The sequence below is a fragment of the Zalophus californianus genome, chromosome 4, assembly GCF_009762305.2.
Source record: "Zalophus californianus isolate mZalCal1 chromosome 4, mZalCal1.pri.v2, whole genome shotgun sequence".
NCBI lineage: Eukaryota > Metazoa > Chordata > Mammalia > Carnivora > Otariidae > Zalophus > Zalophus californianus.
Window position 1 is genome coordinate 45,807,443 of NC_045598.1, and position 20,312 is coordinate 45,827,754.

Consider the following 20,312-nt stretch of genomic DNA (forward strand, 5'->3'; position numbering starts at 1 on the left):
AAAAATGAGGTGGAGGCAGAATGTGACAATATTTGGGGGGGAGGGGCCAGAAGACAACATTTGTGGGAGAGGGGGTTCCTCTTTGTTCTTCTCCTACCTCTGTCACAGACTGGGCTGGCCTTTCACCCTCTGGAGCCTTGGCTTGGGTGTCCACTCGTAAATGTGCTTCTCAGGTTCGCCCCCACCCCATGGTTGTAGAGCTTTCTGCTCTCTTCCTCTGTCAAGTTTCCCTGAAGATTTCTGGGTGGTCCCTAGTGGGTGTCACCAACACCCCTCCCCGAGTACCGTCAGCCCCCATCTGACACTGGCTGTTTTTCTCTCTCTTTTCTTTCACTCTTGTTTGTAATGCTGCCCACAAAGCTGGCTGAAGGTGCCTCCCCCAGGCACTGCTATGGGGGTTGCCCCCTACTCAGGGTTGCTGTACCCCAAATTTCATGACACTACCATCATGTGCCACTAATTCACTCGAGTTTCTCACCGGCCTGGGAAGGTTCTGCCCTTGGCCCACTCACATTCCTTTTTGTTAGGTAATGAATTCACGCAGCAATTATGTATTGTTGTCTGCTGTGCCAGGCACTGAGATTGGGTCCTTGAGATATAAAAGTGCAGTAGACACTCTCCCTCCTTCATGGACATGATGTGTGGGAAGGAAGAGGGGATGGTAAATGAGTAGATTATAACAGAATGTCTTCAAAGCCTAGAGATGCTGGCAAGTAGACATAATGTCATTAAGGACATCTTCAATCCGTAAAACAAAATATTTCTCCACCAAGACGCTAATCAGAAAGTCCCCAGGGATACCTGGCTGATGTCCCAAGGGCTTTCTGCTACAGGCCCACTCCTTCCCAAGAGCTTTTCAAATAAGTGCCTGGAAACAGGCCAAAGTTCTCTTCTTTAAAACAAAGATGGCATTTTCCTCTGGATTCCGCGCCAGCATATTCTCTTTTTCCCAGCCTCAGCATCCCACCTTGATTTCCACAGTGAGCCCATTCGCAGTAAGGATCCTGTTTCCCTAAGAAGCTCTCTCTATACGTCACCAAAAGACTGTATGAGTATCTCTACCCCATCACATTCAGATAAAGAGGAACTGAGATCACGTCGGTTAAAAGACTCCATAAACTGAGCAGCACTCTAATGGGCAGCTGATATTATTATTACTATTGTTAAAATCACTATAATAATTATTATTCCCATAGAAGTTATGTGATTAGCCCAAGGTCACATGGGGAGGAAGCGGAGATGCAGAGACCCCACCCCCACATCAAGCACACGGTGGCGCTCCCAGCGTTTCAAAGACCCATGCTCTTGGATGCAAAACTCTCCCACATCCGGGTATCTCGTGGCGTGCTCGAGCTTCCAGGACCACTGCCAAACGACACTGCCTGGACTGCGCCCCATGGACACCGCAGCTCCTTCCCAGGTACGCCAGCCTGAGCTACCATCGCCGAGGTGTGCCAAAAACACAGCCTGCATTTATTTTGTTTAATTCTTACACTATGTTTCAGCCTCCTCCTAAATGCATTTGTTTGCAAAAAGAGCCACGAGGGGAAGTTCAGCCCACAAATAAGAATATAATTATTACACAGTTTAGCGGTACCTGGGCGTCACCCGGGTATTCACCGGTGCTCCGAAATTCAATTGTTTCTCCTTCAAGACCGTATTTAATAGGATAAACAATTTCTGCTAAATGCAATAAATGTGAACCTGGGATGTCATCTCCATAATCAACTTAAATTTCCCATTAGAAGCAGTGGCTGTGATTGAGATTCGGAATTTAATTTGGCGGTGCCGGCTTCAACGCACTGGTGCGGGCTTCCTGGGAGCCTCCCATCAACCAAAGACAGAACCACTCTTTCCCGTCTCTGGGGAACCTTAAAAGAAGATAGATTATAACTCAAGAAAATTATACAGCTTCGGTATAATGAAAGAGATAAAACATTATTGGATTAGCCTGTTGAAGTAACAGCAGACGGCAAAGCAATAATATCAAGGCAAACAAGGGCCTGGGCCCGTCAGCTCAGTGGGCGGGGATGAGAGAGGGCAGGCCGACCCAGCACGCTTGCTGCCACCACCCCCGGCCATCCGAATCAGCTCCTTCCCCGGGTCGTTCCATTGACTCCATTCCAGATGGCTGGGCGGGCCACACTGGTGGGTGGCGGTGTGGCGTCATGGATGTGTGAAGGTCTTAGGTCCCAGCACCTAGCCCAGAGGCAAACTGAAGCAGATGATGCGGCTGAGAACAAATTGGTGGAAAATGAACAGGATTAACCAATTCACCTTCAACCATTTTTTCCCCCACCAATTTGATTTCCACAAATTCACGTGAAGTTCTGCAACCAGACAGGGAGCATCCAAGAGAGCAAACAAAATACAAAGAGCTGTTTCAAGGTGATAGAATGAATGAGAGCCATAAAGCCTGAATGATCACTTGACTCAATCTAAAAAATCAAAATATTTTGGTTTTTAGTAACCTAAAGATCAACTGCCCTCTTATGCTCCCTCCTGAAGCACCTCCCTCACCCAGGTAAGATTTGGACGAAAGCACGAGTGAGCAAAGAGGACCGTACAGAAGTAGGGGAAGGTACACATTGCACACTGCCCCAGAGCCGTCAACTTGAACTTCTCCTTGATATGTTTCCTCTTCCAGGCACTACAACATTTTCCTTCCTTACTTTCCCCCTTTCTTCCTCCCTTTCCTCCTTCCCTTCTCCCCTTCCATTCCTTCCTCCCTCCCTCCCTCCTCCCTCCCTCCCTCCCTTTCTTCCATTTCCCTTGCTCTTTTCTCTAGCTCAGGACCTTCTCTGGGCACCCACGCATGTCACAATAATTCAGCTCTGCCCCAGAACTCCTGCTTTGGACATGCACAACCTCGCCCTTCCTTTGCTTAGCATCAAAGGGAGCTGAGGAACCAGGACCCATTCTCCTCAGGATGCAGTGGGTGGAGGCTGTCAATACCACACACACACACACACACACACACACACACACACACACACACACACACACACACAGACACACACACACACACAGACACACACAGACACACACAGACACACACACACACACACACACACACACACACACACACACACACACACACACACACACGTTCTTCTACATTTGTCAGTAAATGCCCATTTACCGAGAGGAAGGGAACATGACAGTTAAGAGTCTAAACCTCTGGAGCCCAAGTGCCCGGGTCTGCAGCTCAGATCTGCCACTTCCTAACCGCACAACCCCAGACAAGCCACCTAACTGTTCTAAGTCCCAGCTCCCGCGGCTGTTGGATACATAGCTTGTAAGGCCATCATGAGGCTGGAATGAATTAACACACTAAGAGCCGTGGCAAGCATCGTCATCATTCAATACATATTCACTGCCATTGTCAGTGAATGAGACCATGTAGTCTTCAAGGGAGGAACAACTTAATATCTATGCACTGATTCACTGTTGGGCACCTACTCTGCACCAATCACTGCTAGACGGTAGGACGTCAGTGTGAACAACTTCTAACAGTTCCTGGCTAGGAGTGCATGTGAGTGGAATAAAACTAGACAGATGAGCAAAGTGAGCATTACCAAGATTCTTAAGCCCTTAAGGAACCCGTAGTTTATGTTTAACTCACTCTTGGTTCAAATCAATATGCATTTTGCCAATAACATCTTTATTTCAAACACCCTGAATGGCACAGCCCTCTATTCTCGGGCTGGCCCCAGGTGGGAGCTGGTATGTGGTAACTGGGCCTTAGTTCCTCAGGGCTCAGAGCTCTTGCGGTGTGCAGCCCACAGCAGTTATCTACTAGAAGCACTTCTTCCTTAACAGTTAAGTGTTTCTGAAGCAGGGCCCAAGCAGGGACTGCCTCCATTTTGAGGAGGTGGATTTTTGCACTGCCTTTGTCTTGTTTTATGTCCTCCAGAACACGGAGACCAGTCTGACCAGCAACTCCACCTCCCATCAATGGGGACATCTAGAAGAAAGAAGGTCAGTGGACATTAATTAGCCCTGTTACACCTAGTGCCCTATGGAGGGGTGGGGTGTATAAACCAAAATGCTTTGGGAGTCTGCTCTCATCTCCTCCCTCCAGTCACCTGTCCTTCTTGCACACCATTGTACTTGCCATGCTCCCTTCTACCACAGGGCCTTTGCAGATGCTATTTCCCTGGCCCAGAATACTCTTTCCTCCTCTATTCATCTGGTCAATCCCATTTACCCTTCAGATCCCCAATGAAGTATTGTTTCTGCAGGGAAACGTCTCTGACCTCTAACTCCCCACCAATTCTTCATATTTTAAGCTCTTGGGGGCATTTTATAGCAGTTACAACTAAAACTTTAAAAGTATTTATGGGACAAATTTAAATGATGTAGATCTTTCTTGCTAAATAGCAGTCTCCATGATGACAGGATCTATACCTAATTTGCTCACAACTGAACCCTAGCACGTAAGCCGACCCATAGGACGCCTTTGGTAAACATCTGTTGAATGACTGGCTCTCAGCTTAGTCACTTCCCAGCTACAGGATGCTGGGTAGTTTACTTCTTGTCGGTGTATAACCTAGGAGCTCTGTGATCTACTGTGAGCATCGTGCGTTATATGAAATAATAATAAACAATGCACTCTCCCCTCCCTGACATTTGCCTTTCCCTTGAGGATTTTTTGGTCGTTGATGAGATTGACAAGTAATTGATTCTATCCACCATGATATATCAGGTGTCTGGCTAAGCCTCTGATGGACAGTATAATTCCACATGCATTTCTTATTATCTCTGGGCCTGCCCACTCATAAAATGAGAAGGCTCCAGTAGGAAGTGTCCAGGGTCTCCTCCAACCAGGAGAAAAATCCTATGGTTGTGCACTACACACTGGAGGTATAGCACTGTGCGGGGCCTGGTTGCGATGTGGCAGGGGGTGGGGTGGGTGGGTAAGAACAACCCTGAGCATTTCACTGGGGAGGGAACAGTGCAGGCAGGAGTCAAGAGCAAAGGCTGTGGCAGACACACTGGACCCAAACCTGTGGTCCTACACTTATTCTGTAACCACCGGGCAAGTTCATTAGTGACCCACAGCATCTCAGTTTCTTCATCAATACAATGGAGATATTGATAGTACCTATTTTGTGATGTTGTGGTGAGGACCAAAGGATCTAATGTTGTAAAATACAAAGTAACACTGTTCATTTTGCTTTAAAACAAACTAACCAACATTTATTTTGCTCGTACAATGTGTTAGGCATTATTCCAAGGGCTTTGTATGTGTTTCAGGAGAAACTCAAGACAGCTCTAGGAGGTAGTTAATATCATCGTCTCCATTTTACAGATGAGGAAACTGAGGCACCAAGGGGTCATGTAAGTTGTCAAGGTCACAGTTACTGAATGATAGAGATGAAATTCAAACCCACTGAGTCTGAGCACTCAGCAAGGTGCCTGATACATAGTAGTATATTGTTTTTACTGGATGTGTTGTTTCCTTTTTTAAAGGTATCACCAAAAAGAAAATAAAAGAAAGGGAAGGGAAGGGAAGAAGGAGTCAGGGGTGAAGGATATTGCAAACTCAGATAATAAACTGGCCAAAGAATTTGAGAGCTGGAAAGGATCTTAATGATAGCCTAGTCTTTCGTTTGTTAATTCAGCCCCTACCACTGAGCAGCAACTATGCTGGGCCACAGGGACAGAGATAAATGGAACATGATCTCTGCTTACACACATAGGGGAGACAGACACACACAATATCCAAAATATAATATGCTAAGAGCCATAATAGGCATATATTCAAAGTGCTATAGGAGCGCATAGGAGGAATTAACTAATTCTACTCAGGGGTGGAGGGTTAGAACTTTTTTTTTTTTTTTACAAAAGAGGGGCATCTGTGCTGGATTTTGAGGGCTGAATAAAAGCTCAATTAAAAAAAAAAAGAAGCATTCCAGAATGATTCAAAGAAACGACTTGCAAATGCCATGCATTAATTGTCCTGTGACTCAAAGCACTCTTAGGTATGAAAACAATGAAATATAAAATCAGGAGCCAGGATGGACCTCAAATTTCAGAGTACCCAACTCCCAACCCAACATCTCCAATGCTCTTCTTGCCCTTTTGAATTATCCTCTGGAATTCCCTAGATTTCCCTTTTCTGACCAACTCTCAAAGACTCCTTACTTTTCTCATGGGTGACCTCGCAGGCTGTTCCCTGGAATCCAATAGGACAGATGCATTCACAGCGTGATTCTGGAAAGACAAATGGAGAGAGAGTGTGACTCATACCATGTGAAACAGAACCCTCGAGTTCAGCCCTCCACATCAAAGTGGTGACACTTTGCTATTAGATTAAAATAGGAGAAACATTTAGTTGAACACTTTAAGAGAAGAAGGTTCAGGGCCAAGAATACCTACTCCATTCTTGAGGGCCTTCTGCTCATGAAAGGTGTTTATTGCCATCATGGGGAATCACATGGCGTTGCTGAGGAAAATTACTCGTGAGCTGACATTTGACCCAGCCTTGTAAGTTTCCAGTTTTAAGATGCTACATTACTGGTCACTGAGGTCACTGGTCGTTGGTACTTAGTTTCAGCCTGGGGCGTTTAATTGTCCAGCCTCTGCTTGAATACTCCTAGTGATGGGGCACTCACTGTCCTCAGAAGTTTCATCCCACCTTTGGCCAGTTCTGACCCTTTGGAAGTTATTTATGTTAACCTGTAACTTCTCACCCAGGAGTTACTCTCATCTGGATCACACAGAATCCCTTCACAAGATTATCTTTTCTAAGGCAGGCCCAGGAACACCCCAGTCTCTGGCTTCATATTCTCCTTCACACCAGTGCACATCCTCAGGTGGGTTCCAGTTCCCAGGTCCAAATTTCACACAGAGGCAAGGGGATTTCAGCAACCCTCGATCAAGACCTTGAGCTGATGGGATGACCCCCTTCTTGCTGACCACATCCCCACTTAGGTGCTCCCATTCTGATGGCAGAACTTCCCAGCCTTAGGCTCTCACTGATCTCTGCTTTGCTCCCACCCACCCTGTCCAAGAAGCTAGACACATACTCCTTAGTCTCAGTTGGGAATGGGCCTTCTCCTGTGTCCCCTCTGTTGAGCTGGCTCTATCCACATAGGTTCTGCCCTAACTCCAGGTGGCTCCCTCCCTGGGTGGGGATCTGCTGTACCCAACTGCTCCTGATACCTTGGCTTCCTGTTGGACTGGAACTTTCCTCAGCTATCACCACTGAAGTGTAAGATCCCAGGCTTCAGCCAACCCCAAATTTGCTCTGCCCATTGCAGTGGCCCGATATGGCCCTTAAAGTTAGGAATCAAGTTCAAGTGGCCCATCCTTGCTGACACTCCCTCCAACCCACCCCGTCCCCCAATCTTCTCACCATGTACTGGTCAGGACGTGCAGAGCCCAGGGCCTCTTATTGGGCCCAGAGTGGTTCCCCAAGTCCATTCCCACCCGTTGTTGCAGACGCACATTCTCAGCCTGCTCCTCTGGTTTTATGCTGCTGGAACCTAGGTATTCGGGTGGCCAGAGTAGCATGACCTAGTCGCCTACATTCTGACTTCTTGGGAAATAGACTGATACTTGTTCTAATGCTCGGTACACTTCAGTTTAACTCTTTGGTCAGGTCTAGCCCTCCCACTAGTCTATAAGCTAGTGAAATCATGGATCCTATGTGCCAGTGAATTCAGCTGTAGATCAACTTCTCAGCCCTGACTCCACAGTGCAATCATCTGGTAGGCTTTTTCAAAGGCCAATCCCAGTGATTCACTTTAATTGTTCTGGGTGAGGCCCAGGATTCTCCCCTGCAGCCCAGGCTGAGATCTGCTTGTGGAGGAACATTGTGCTCTTCGCCCAGGAGTTGCACCTGAGCATGGGGGGGGGCGGGCTTTGTCCAATCCCACCTCATTGTGCTTCAAGGGAGGTGGGGACTTAAGCAGTTATGAGTCTCAGCCCCGCTGCAGATTAGAACTACCTGGAGAGGGTTCACCTGTCCTGATGAGGGGGGGTGGTCTTCTCGAGAGTCACATGATCCAGGTGGGGGCTCGAGCATCAGTAGCTCTGAAGGTCTCAGGTAGTTCTAATGTCTGATCAGGGTGGAGAAGCTCAGTTTAAGAGGCTCCAAATGCCTAGGGGGCTCTTTTTTCCCCTCTGACAAAATGAAGAGGGCTTTATGATAGTCCTTGGGGCCTGCGGAAGAGGACTAGGGATTGACCTAGAACTCTTCTTGAGATACCCTGGAGGGTATGTGGATTTGATGACGTGTTCTGGCCCCAGCAACAGCCCCTCCAGATGATATCTTCTACAGGGACGCCAACTGCCTGGAAATGGTACCTTTCAGGACAGGGACTCCATTCCCTTGGCAGGGAGCACAGTGGCAGGGGCTGACTTCCTTCTGGAACTCCTCCAGAGCCCGCTTCATGTTCTGCCTTATTGTGCTGGAGTAGGCAAAGTCTGTGGCTGTCACCAGTTCATACAGAGGCTCTGCCTAGGGAGCGGAAAGGCATGCATTTCAACAGAAGACAGTCATCAAACAGAAGGGTGAAGCAAGGTTCCACAGGAATGAGCAAGGGGCTGGGGCATGGAGGTAAGATTCATCTGGCACTGGATGGACATACCAGTATGTAGATGGATGCCCCATCCTCGGTCTGTCCCATCCGACCCAATATCCACAAATAAACTCATTCGAGTTCAGGTCAACTCTTACTGAATATCTCCTAAGTGCCAAGCATTAAGCACAAGTGATGAGTAAGATAAAATCCACAGGAATCCAGAGAGCGAGGGACATAGTAACAGGTACTTAGAGCACAGCAGTTATAGGCATGCGTGCAAACTTGGAATGGGGGCAAAGGAGCAGGCAGTTAATCTGTCTTTGGTGGGGGAGAGGAGGTGATTTTCAAGCCGCTCTTTGAAATTATTATAGGAGCTTTGTCCCAACATTGCCTCCCGCCCCCCACCGCCCAGTAGTTGGCAAAATCATTTACATCACACAAGAGCCACCATCATGAAGCCTTCCTCCCCCCCAGCTCCAAAGTTCATAGAACCCCTTCCCACCAGGAAGTGCTCAGCATACAATCCAGTGCTCATCCGATACAAATTCTATCTCTTTGACCCTTTGCAGTCATTCATTTTTTTCATGAGTTGAAATCTCCTTTTTTCCTTCTTGAGTTAAGAAGGTAAGCTGCTGGAGATCAGGACTATATACTGTCAGCTCTGTGTCTCTGGGGTCTAGCCCCAAGTGTCGTGAGAACAGCTAATAAAAGCGTATGGGCGAGGCACCTGGGTGGCTTAGTCGGTTAAGCATCTGCCTTCGGCTCAGGTCATGATCCCAGGGTCCTGGGATTGAGTCATGCGTTGGACTCCCCCCTGCTCATGCGTGTGCGCTCTCTCAAATAAATAAAATCTAAAAAAAAAAAAAGTGGATGGGCAAATGAATGGGGGATGGGAGACCTCATCAGGGCCACAGCAGCTGGCCCGGAGGAGAGGGGGTGGACAGCAGAGACCTAGACGCAGACAGAGCGCTGCTGGTCCCCCGTGGGCAGGGCGTGTTTTCACAAGAGGAAGCCACAGACGAGTGTGGTGGTGCTGACGGGCTAGGAAAAGTCTGAGGCAAAGTGCAAAGAAGTAGTTAAAAATGTTCGGAGCCTCTTGGCCCTAAGTTTCAGCTCCAAGGCCAGGTTCCTCTCCAGATTTTGTCTGTGATCCTGCCCTAATCCAGTGCTGGAGAGTTTAGGGTCTGTCTAAATGCAGGCAATCATGCCTAATAGAAGCCTCCAGTGGGAAGAAAATTGCTTCCATTTCTTAATGCATCTGCTGCTGACCTTCACTCCAGTGGGCAAAGCAAGGCCCCTTGGTGGTCCCATTGTCTCACCGTTTTGCGGTCAATGAATTGATCCAGAGGCGGTTTACGGAACAGTCCAGCCTGCTGGCCACATGTGGGGGAGGAATGGGAGGGAAGTGGGGGGGTTTGCTCTTCACCAGTATGAGCTCCTCGGACAATCTGCATTCCCTGCTGGAGCACCTTGAAAGGCTGCCTTTAACCGCCCAGGCATTCTCCTACCAGCACTGAGATTGGCTCCAGGAGAGAGAGCAAGTCAGTGGCAGAACCGGAATAAATGTCGGAGACGTGTATTGTGCACCAGAAGCCAGGGCTGGTGGTTGACAAACGTGATTCCACTCCACCCTCACAAGGTAGCAACTGTTAGCCCTACTTTCAGATGAGGTTAAGTGACTTGAACAACGTCAAAGAACTCGTTAACTAGTATTGCCAGGATTCTGACCCAAAGCTTTTGCTTTTCTTATTAGCTCATGATAATCATTAGTAAAAATGGCTTGGCTTCCCATTTCCAATTTCTGTGCCAGTGTTCTCCAAAGTTTGCAGACTGCGGTTTTCCTTGGGACTGAGCAGCAACTCCTAGACCCCACAGCTCCCTTTTAATTCTACAGTAGAAGGGCATCATTGTCCCTTCTTTCATTTGCTGCCCCCCATCTTTCTTTCTCTCTCTTTTCTCCTCCTCTTCTTCTCTCCCTCCCTCTTTCTTCCTTATTTCTCCCCCAAATACACAGTCTTACCTACTCATATTGACCACCGGGTCCTAAGCGCACTTGTCCATGAGAAAATTTTATTTATCATTTTTGGCAAAGGGATGGTGCTCACTACTTATTAAAGTCCATGCAGTTCCCTGTAATGGACCCTGGTAATCACCATTCTTATTTATTTATTCTTTTTTTTTTTTTTTTTTTTTTTTTTTTTTAGAGAGAGAGAGAGAGAGCAGGGGGGCAGGGGCAGAGGGAGAGGGAGAGAGAGTATCCTCAAGCAGATTCCACACCCAGCACGGAACTCGATGCAGGGCTTGACTTCATGGCTCTGAGATCATGACCTGAGCCAAAATCAAGAGTCGGACGCTGAACTGACAGAGCCACCCAGGCGCCCCAGGTGATCACCATTCTTAATGATAACAAATAATTACTGCACTAGCAGCAGCGGTTAGGTGCCAAACTAAATACATACATGATCTAACTTAATCTTTACAACAATCCTATGTATGAGGCAGGTGGTCTTCTGTAGCCCCATTTTACAGATGAAAAGGCTGAGGCACAGAAAAGTTAAATGGAGAGACCAGAGTCACATACTCAGTAGGTGGCAGAAAAGGATTCGAACTGTTAGCATTGTGGTTTGTGTCCTTTCAGCGTATGTTTTTGGATACTTCAACGGGCAGATATTTATACCAAGTTGGTGGCATAAGAAAAGTGCAGTTGTGTTTTCCACTTAACCTCACTTAATATCCTGTTATGAACATTTTCCCATGCTGTTCAATATTCTCTAATAAAATATTTTAGGGCTGCTTAGAACCCTGTTGTACGGATGAACTACAAGGTATTCACCTCTTCTCTTGTTATTATATCCTTGTTTCCTTTTTTCTTTTGCTACTACAAATAACATAAAAGAAGGCATCGTTTTATACATACATCTTTACCAACTTTTAAAATGATTCCTTTAGTTGATTATTGCAGCTGAAGTTATTGGATCAAAAGCTATAAATGTTTCTAATGTTTTGGATATAGATGGTTACATTCTTTTCCTAAACTGTTGTATCAACTTCTCATCTCATTTTATACAATGTCCATCTTATCGCTCTCACTAACACTGAGCATTACAGATTTTTAAACATTGTCAACTTGATGTTGTTACTTTTTCATTTTTTATTCCTAGAAAAGGGCAACATTTTGCATATATATTCACCATCATAGTTCTGTAAGTTGTCTCTTTCCTTTGAGATGTGTCTTTCTTACGAATTCTAGCATTCCTTGCACATTAAGGATTTCATCTGTGGCAAAATTATTTTGTTGGTGTGTTATCTGTCATTTAATTATATTCATGGTTTCCTTATTTGAAATTCAGAATTTATTTTGGTGGGCGAGATCCCACCAAATGGCAGCCCAAGTCTGACATTATCTTACCAGGCAATGTTACCACAACCTCTGTATTTTAAACCTTCTCTTGGTCAGAGTCATTTGCCTTTCCAGAATCTTTGAGTATGTTGCTTTAGAAATGTATGATGGTCACACCATTAGAAAGGTGTGATTATCACTGCTTACCAACTGATCAGCTGCTTTTCTTTCTGGGTACATAGCAGGGCTGCAATCCCCTGACATCCTTAAGGGTAGGTTTGCAGCGTGACCTGTTTTGAGCAGTGGCGAGTGAGCGGAGGGAGGGTCCTTTCCAGGGTGAAGCTTTCAGGACAGAGTGAGGTCACATTTCCCCTTCCCTTACCACTTCTGTGGTGATCTTGGGAGCACATGACCACATCAAGCCTCCATCACCTGGGTCCCTGAAAAGCACCACCAATAGTCCCCTCCTTAATATGCTTTGGACATTTTGTGTGATTGAGAAATAAATTTTTGACGTACTAAGCCACTAAGATTTGGGACTTTTTTTTTTTTAACTGAAGCATAACCAAGTCCTTGCTGACCTCTACGTGAGCACCATTCACGACCATATCTTTTCCTTCTACCCTGGGCAATGCCCAAGCTCTGTACAATAGCTTCTCCATCAGCCTGGACCTCGGACCACAACCCAGCAGCCCTGACTACTGATAGAAATGTATGTGGATGGTAGAGGAGGTGACTAGGATTGCCGGTCAAACACAGAATGCCCAGCTAAAGTTGAATTTTAGGTAAACAATAAATAATTGTGTAGTATGAGGATGTCCCATGAAATATTTAGGGGCTGCTCATACTAAAAAGTTATCCATTATTTGTCTGAAATTCAAAATTAACTGGACATCCTGCATATTCACTTGCCAAATCTGGCAAACTCTTTTTGTGATTCCTTTAACCATTCAGAATGTCTTTGGGATTTTTCCTCTATCAGTGACCTTTTCATCGGTCCATGAGCTTTACCTTCATGACACTGTGGTTGTCACTCCACTGTCTTTAAGCCATTTAGTGTTGCAAAGAATTCTAAGACAAGGACAACTTTTATTTTTTAAGATATGCTTGTTTCTAAAAGTAAAAAAAAAATTACTAGGATGTGTTTCAGTTTTGTTTTGTTTTCAGTACTTTTGCTTACTTTTCAATGAGCTCTCCACTTTGCATTATCAGCTCAGGGAAGTATCTCGTATTATGTCCACAATTAATGCATCTTCAAATTTAATCTTGTCTCTTTCTCAGGAAGAAGTCTTTGAATTTTCGATTTCTCCTCTACTCTCTTTCCATCATATTTCTTTTATGTCATTGTTTTAATCTCTTGGTCTTTTGCTTCTACATGATAAGAACATTTTTACGGCACCTTCCATATCACTGACTCAATTTTCTGCAGTGTCAGTTCTGTTCTTTACTGTTTCCAATGTAGGCTTTCATCTGCTAGAGTCAGCTACTTCCTTTCTCATCTGATGAGTTCTCAATAGCTCAGCTTCTGTTTTTGACTTCCTAAATTCTTCATTTTCTTAAATCTTCTTATCACTAAGCAAACACATTCTACAATTTACTTCTATTTTTCCACTTTTTGATGGAGGCTTGTCTTCTGCATCTCGAATGTAATTTCAACCTTTTGTCTTTGGGACTCTCTTTACATGTCACTGCTATTTCTTAGCTCTTTGAGCAAAGAGCCATTTCTCTGAGTCTGGATTTTACCAGTAAAGAGTGGGAATGGGCTCTTCAGTGTTCTTTTTCCCTGCACACCTGGCTCCTATAGGAATCGTGTTTCAGGTCTCGATCTTCAAGAATGGTTTATGGGTGTAACCCCCAGCCAACACTCTGTGTCTAAGAATTGCTGATCCAGTGGCCTCTGCTGTCCTGGGAAGTAATCGTTGCTCCAACTACCTGGTGAGCTGGCTCTGCAGAGAATTATGGTGAGCTAATGTGAAGCTGTCTGCAGTTTTCTCTTGCCAGAAAGAGTGAGTGCAAGAGCGGAATGCCCAGAATGTATGTTTCCAACTCAGGTCCAGGACTTAACAAAGGAAGAGCTATGGACTCTGAGAAACAAACTGAGGGTTTTAGAGGGGAGGTGGGTGGGGGGGCTGGGTTAGCCTGGTGATGGGTACTAAGGAGGGCACATACTGCATGGAGCACTGGGTGTTGTACGAAAACAACGAATCATGGATCACTGCATCGAAAATTTGTGATGTATTGTATTGTATGGTGACTAACATAATAAAATAAAATTAAAAAAAAAAGAGCCTTCAGTAATCTCCCCTCCTCAGCTCCTGAACACATCTCTGACTCTTTCATCTTTTTCCCCTATCAGCCCATACAGCCCCTTCACAGAACTACACTTATAGTGGCTATGGTACTTTCCACTGTATCACACACAGGCTGGGAAGCCACTAGCCTTTGGTAGAGCACCGCACCTCTGAGGTTATTTGCAGTCCTGACTGAGATGTTTAACATGCTAACCTGCCCTACCTCTCTTCTTCCCTCCGTGTCTCTCTCTCTCTTTCATGCACACACACACACACACACACACACACACACACACACACACACACACCCCATATCATATCACATGCTTGGATGCTTGGTACCTGACATTCCCCATGCCCAGTCTGGCACATCTAACCTCTTTAGGTGGGTAACCAAAGAAAACTCCATTAATTCTCAGTTTTGGAAAAAAAGATGCAGGTAAAATATAAGTGCCAAGTAAAGGCCAGGGATCTATTTTTCCCTTGAGCTCTGTTTACTCCCATGCCCATCTGTGATACCAAGCAATGTCACCACACCATCAGCCAATCCCAGACTTCTCTGGAGCTTCCTAAAACCTATGGCTGATTTTATCCTCCTCGGCCTTGTCAATGGCTGTACCCTAAATGTCACTACTGAACACACAGCAGAGGAGAGGATTTGAATGGCAGGCTTCTTGTTCTGCAGAAACTATGCATTTGACATACAAGTAGAGACACTGTGGGAAGCTGCCAGGGTTGGGAACTATTGAGCCTCCCATCAAGAGCTCCAGTCTCTCATTCCCTTTCCTTGGCAGCAAGACTAAATCTCTGGGGGCAGCCAGGGGTGGCGTGGGGGTGGATGCTGGACAACCAATGGTGAGAAGAGGGTGGCCGAGGATGGAACGTGGACACTGTGCAGAAGTCCCCACAGACAAGGACCCACTACTGGTGACGTATATGACAGTCCTGTTCGAGCAAACGTCTTCTTAGTTTAAGGTTGCAAAACTGCTCTTGTGTGGGTGACAGGTGGTTGGGATCAGTAGTTGTTATTCACTAAACCCACAGGGATATCTGGAGGGGAGGGAAGAGGTCAAACTCCCGGGTCCAGACCTCATGGAGACTCTTGAGCAGCCACAGAAGGATGCAACCTCTGTGACCTTGATTTTCATCAGCCACAAAATGGAGATCAGTATATGCAATCTGCAGACTTGTGAGGATTAGATGAAATAACGCTCCTAAAGCCCTGGGCAGAGTGTCAAGAATATAGTACGTGCTCAAAACGTCAGTGATCACTGTGAGGTTACCACCCTGTCCTGTAAGATGGTCATGCCTGGATGTGTCTTACCACTCGGCACACACCATATGCTTCATCCTTACCACCTCCTGTGTTTTCCTCCAGTGTCTTAATTCCTGTCACATCGCAGGAACTTAACAACTATTTGTTGGTTGAATGAATGAAAACTAAAATAAAGAAATAATGGAAAGAGCATTCTCTGATGAAATGGAAACAATATCAATTTAAGAAGGCTGGAATTAGAAGCTGATGGTGAATTTCCTTTAGCAACTTGGGGGGCCTGAGTGGGAGGGACTCAAGGGTCTCTAGCTGGTGCTGAACAGTATATTGTAATCGGTCCATTCCAGATAGATTATCCACTATAATGTGTGTGCCTCAAGACTGAGGCGTGGTCTTACTGAGCTTTGTATCCCACGCCCTGGCTCCCAGTGGCCCCTCATAAGCTATTTTCTGAGGAGAGGAAAGGGTGGGTGGAGCTGCCTAGCTGTACCTTAAGTTTTTAAAAAGATTTTATTTATTTGTTGGAGAGGGGACGGAGGGAGAGAGAGCACAAGCAGGGGGAGCGGCAGAGGGAGAGGGAGAAGCAGTCTCCCCGTGGAGCAGGGAGCCCGATGTGGGGCTCGATCCCAGGATGCTGAGATCATGACCTGAGCTGAAGGCAGACGCTTAACCGACTGAGCCCCCCAGGCATCCCCCAGCTGTACCTTAATTTTGATGATGTCTGGGTTGTACTGCACCGCGTCTCCCCACTCCTGCATCAGGTCGGCCGTCGGCAGCTCCTTATAGGCCAGGGTGGTGATGTGCTCACTGGCTCCTCCTCGCACAAGGACCACCAAGTCATCCACCATAGTGTTTCTCTTGTTTCTGTCTGAAACGGACCCAGAGACCTGGCATGTCAAGGGATCCACTTCCACGCCTTGGAATTTACTGCCACCCAACCAACAACCTAATTACCACAATATTTGTTAAACTCATCCTGGAGGTGCTGGTGGACGAGATGGGTTCCCGCCAGCGAGGAAGTCATGGCGCAAGGGGCGGAAGGCAGCTCTCAGTCATATAGGACCCAAGTCGGGGACAGGACAAGGAAGGGACATCTATAGATGCCAGTCACTGAGTCTATGGAAGACAGAGAGCTGATGGACAGATATAGATAGATAGATAGATAGATAGATAGATAGATAGATCGATCGATCACAAATAGGTAAGTAGGTTGATAGGGAGATGAGTTATTGATCATTAATGTGCCAGCCAGTAATCTAATTGTTGTACATGTATTAACTCACTTATTTGCAGATAAGAAATCTTAGGCATTGGGGGTGAAAAGGTTTATCCAGGTAGTGCTGTGAAGCTCTAAGCTATAGTGCTTCTTTGTATGGGGCAACAGAAGTGGGAACATTTGTAAAGTCTGGGCTTCATATGTGATAGATACCCATTCAAGAGTGTCTACTATGAAATGATTATTATTTTGACTTCTCGTGGAGTTTCCGGGAAAGTCCTCAATCATATCCTTGAGTCCTTCCCATTCTAATCTGTCCACGTACCCAATGCCAAACAAGGTGGTGTCGAGTGACCATTCAGCCCTGAGCCTGCAACACCTGAGGACCATGGAGAGGGAGATTGCACGCTCCTGGTAGGGTTGTATGGTGGTACAATCGTTTCAGAAAAACAGCTTTGCAGGAACTAGTCCAGAAAAAGCACAGAGTCTACAACCCAACAATCCCACTCTTCGTGCATTCCCTGAGAAACCCTTGCACACGGGTACCAGACAGCTTGGTAAGAATGGTCACAGCCCCAGTGATTGTACTTGCTCGAAACAGGAAGTGACCCAAATTCAACAGTGGCATGGACAAAGACACAGTATTATATTCATACAATAAAGTACTATGCAGCAATGGAAACTATAGTTATACACAAAAACATGATGTCGAATGGAAAAGAAAAACAACCAACACCCAAAACTGAAAAGATTACATTCTATCCATATAAAGTTCAAAAATAAGCAACAGGGGCACCTGGGTGGCTCAGTTGGTTGAGCATCTGCCTTCCACTCAGGTCATGATCCCAAGGTCCTGAGATCGAACCCCACATCGGGCTCCCTGCTCAGCGGGGAACCTCTTTCCCCCTCTCCCTCTGCGGCTCCCCCTGCTTGTGCTCTCTCTCTCTCTGTCAAATAAATAAATAAAATCTTTAAAACAAAACAAAACAAAAACAAGCAACACTAAGCTGTATTGGTTAGTGATATATACGGTGGTAAAACTATTAAGAAAGGAAGGATGTATTTAACACGGAAGTAAGGATGGTGTTTTCTCCAAAAGGGAGGGAGGAGTTGTAGTTACCAAGGGTTCTGGGGTCCTGGGCAATGTTCCATCTAGTGACCTGCACGGGGTGCGGGGGAGGTACTTGACAAGTCTTAATTTAAAAAAGATTTTTAAAGGTTTTCTTTTTAAGTCATCTCTCCATCCAATGTGGGGCTTGAACTTACAACGCCGAGAATAAGAGTCTCATGCTCCTTTCACTGACTGAGCCAGCCAGGCGCCCCTACGAGTCTTCTTTCAAGAGCACCTATGTTCTATGCATGCCTCTCTTGTAGGACGTATCTTCTAACCCAGCTCCACCAGAATGAACAAATAAACAATATCAACCACACATCAGTCACAAGGGCAAGAGATTTTTCTAGACCAGCAGTTACATTTTTGTTGTTTTATTTTGTTTTGTTTCAGCTGGGGAACTCTTTCTCCACATACCATCCCAGATGCAAGCTCAGTAAGGGGAGCAGGTAGAGGCTTGCTGCTCAGGCTGCCGCAGAGGTCAGGGACCGGGTCCCTGCTGATTGGCCTCTCTTTCCTACTCCACCTGCTGCATTGATTCCAGTTCCCTTGAATGACCTCCAGGTTTCCTCTCCCAGACACTTGGCACTACATCCTGGCTTCGATACCCACCTCCGATCTGGTCTCCCCTGCCATGTGGGCTCTGCTACATGACTTACGGCTTTGACTCCTCTTCAAATATCTGTCCCACCCATTATCTCAGGGAAGGACTAGTTTCCTCACCTGCCTCCCCCACTTCCTCCACCTGTCCCCGACCCCCGCCTCCTACCTCCAGCCAGGCCAACTCTCAGCTCCCAGAGTCAATTTCCATTGTCATTTTCCTCCTGCCTTAAAAACAACCTTGCTGCTTTACTCCTCGAGCAGCGATGCCAATGCTCTCTCCCTTAGGAAGCCTGTACTGATGCTCCAGACCTGGTTTTGTGCTTACTGCCGCCTTGTCATCGCTTTTTTTTTTAAGATTTTATTTATTTATTTGACAGAGAGAGAGAGATAGTGAGAGCAGGAACACAAGCAGGGGGAGTGGGAAAGGGAGAAGCAGGCTTCCCGCTGAGCAGGGAGCCCAATGTGGGGCTCGATCCCAGGACCCTGGGATCATGAACTGAGCCGAAGGCAGATGCTTAACGACTGAGCCACCCATGCGCCCTTGTCATTGCTTCTTTAATTGTTTGCCTGCTTTGTGTGAACACCATGAGGATAGGAATACAATTTTACTCATTTTCGTATGCCCAGCATATTGTAGGAGCTAAATAAGTTTTTATTGAATGAATTATTATTTTAATTGAAATGCCTTAGAATATCCGGTCTTTGGCTTAAAGAGAGGCTCAGTTTTGGGGATCCTAGGGAAGGAAAGATGATGAGCACAGAAGTCACATGCTCCTGCCACTCACCTCCTATTTCATTCAGAATACCCCGGCATATGTCCACTGACACACCGAGCTTGACGTAGACCACCTCAATGCCGATGCCGAATCTAAAACCATTCTGGGCACAGGCTTGGACATCCTTAAGAGAGTAATCTGAAGGAAGCAAGAAAGAGGCCCATGACCTAGAGGTAATTTACCCAGTCCCTTTTCTTGTTGTTGATTCCAAAGGCCTTGCCCTTTCTGGATGTCATGGGGCCCCCAAGGGACTCGGGATCAGATAAAAGGGTGGCCAGCCTGGTGACCGCAATGTGGGCAGCTGCTGACATCAGCATGGAGACCTCATGAGAGATGGGACAGCAACTTCCCTTCAGGGTCCTCAGAGGCTCTGAGGCTCTTTGCTACCCCCCGAAGAGTGGAAGTGCTCAGGGTCGCTTTCTAAAAATGTGGCTCCTTATCAAACATCTAGCGATTGATCCTGTGAGTCGAGGTTGCTGACCCGCTGACCCACTCTTCTTTAATCTTGGCTATAGAAGAGATAGCTTGCTCATTAATTAATTAAGGTGATGCCTTTAAAGTGTCAGCCTCGGACCTGGCAAAGAGAAGGGGCCAATTCCTCTTATTTCTTCATTTTTTTGACTCATTTCCCACCTGTTCCTCCCTAATTCTCCACAAGGCATCCACCCATCCTGGGCTTGCTGAAAACTTGGTCTTGTGAATTATTGGCACTTTGAGGCCAGGCAAGGAGAGGAGAGCAATTCTGCCTCCTGGGCTGTCCCAATGATGTTAGTGTACATCAGTATTCCCCCAAACACGTACCCTGAAATACAAATCTCATGATAATATCCCTCGTAATTTTTGTACTAGTATTACAAGAAAAAGTGCTTCTGCGGTCAAGTAAGTGTGACCATTGTTGTACCAGAGGAGGTGGAGAGGTCATTTTACAGCAGTAGGCTCGTGGCTAGGCTAAAAGTGGGCTCCGTTAATGTTTCCCCACTTTATTTGATCGTAGAGTCCCTCTGCAGGAAGTAACTTGAGGAAATATGAAAAGTGTGTTTGAAGCCAGTGGGATGGAGGAAGCTCTCCTCGACCTTCGTGAGACTGAGGCTACGCTGGCTTAAATTTATGCACATCATATACCACGTGTCCTCTTGCAAGTACAATGGACTTATAACAAAGCCCTGTT

General features: G+C 46.2%; 1 protein-coding gene across 4 annotated transcripts in view; it reads right to left on the minus strand.

Moving 5' to 3' along the window:
- Nucleotides 1-1,917: 1,917 nt before the first annotated feature.
- The window catches only part of C8B (complement C8 beta chain), a 39,716-nt gene continuing 21,321 nt past the window's right edge, over nucleotides 1,918-20,312 (minus strand). Inside the window, exons 8-12 of one of the 4 annotated variants that reach the window (XM_027581678.2) lie at nucleotides 19,154-19,282; nucleotides 16,143-16,306; nucleotides 8,317-8,470; nucleotides 6,151-6,219; nucleotides 1,918-2,233 (exon numbers count right to left, since the gene is read on the minus strand). In XM_027581678.2, coding sequence (XP_027437479.1) covers nucleotides 2,088-2,233; nucleotides 6,151-6,219; nucleotides 8,317-8,470; nucleotides 16,143-16,306; nucleotides 19,154-19,282 — 662 coding nt within the window. In that variant the 3' untranslated portion in view covers nucleotides 1,918-2,087. Of the gene's footprint in view, nucleotides 2,234-3,643; nucleotides 3,968-6,150; nucleotides 6,220-8,316; nucleotides 8,471-16,142; nucleotides 16,307-19,153; nucleotides 19,283-20,312 lie in introns of those variants that run through there. The other 3 variants (XM_027581667.2, XM_027581682.2, XM_027581673.2) reach the window with 3 other exon arrangements.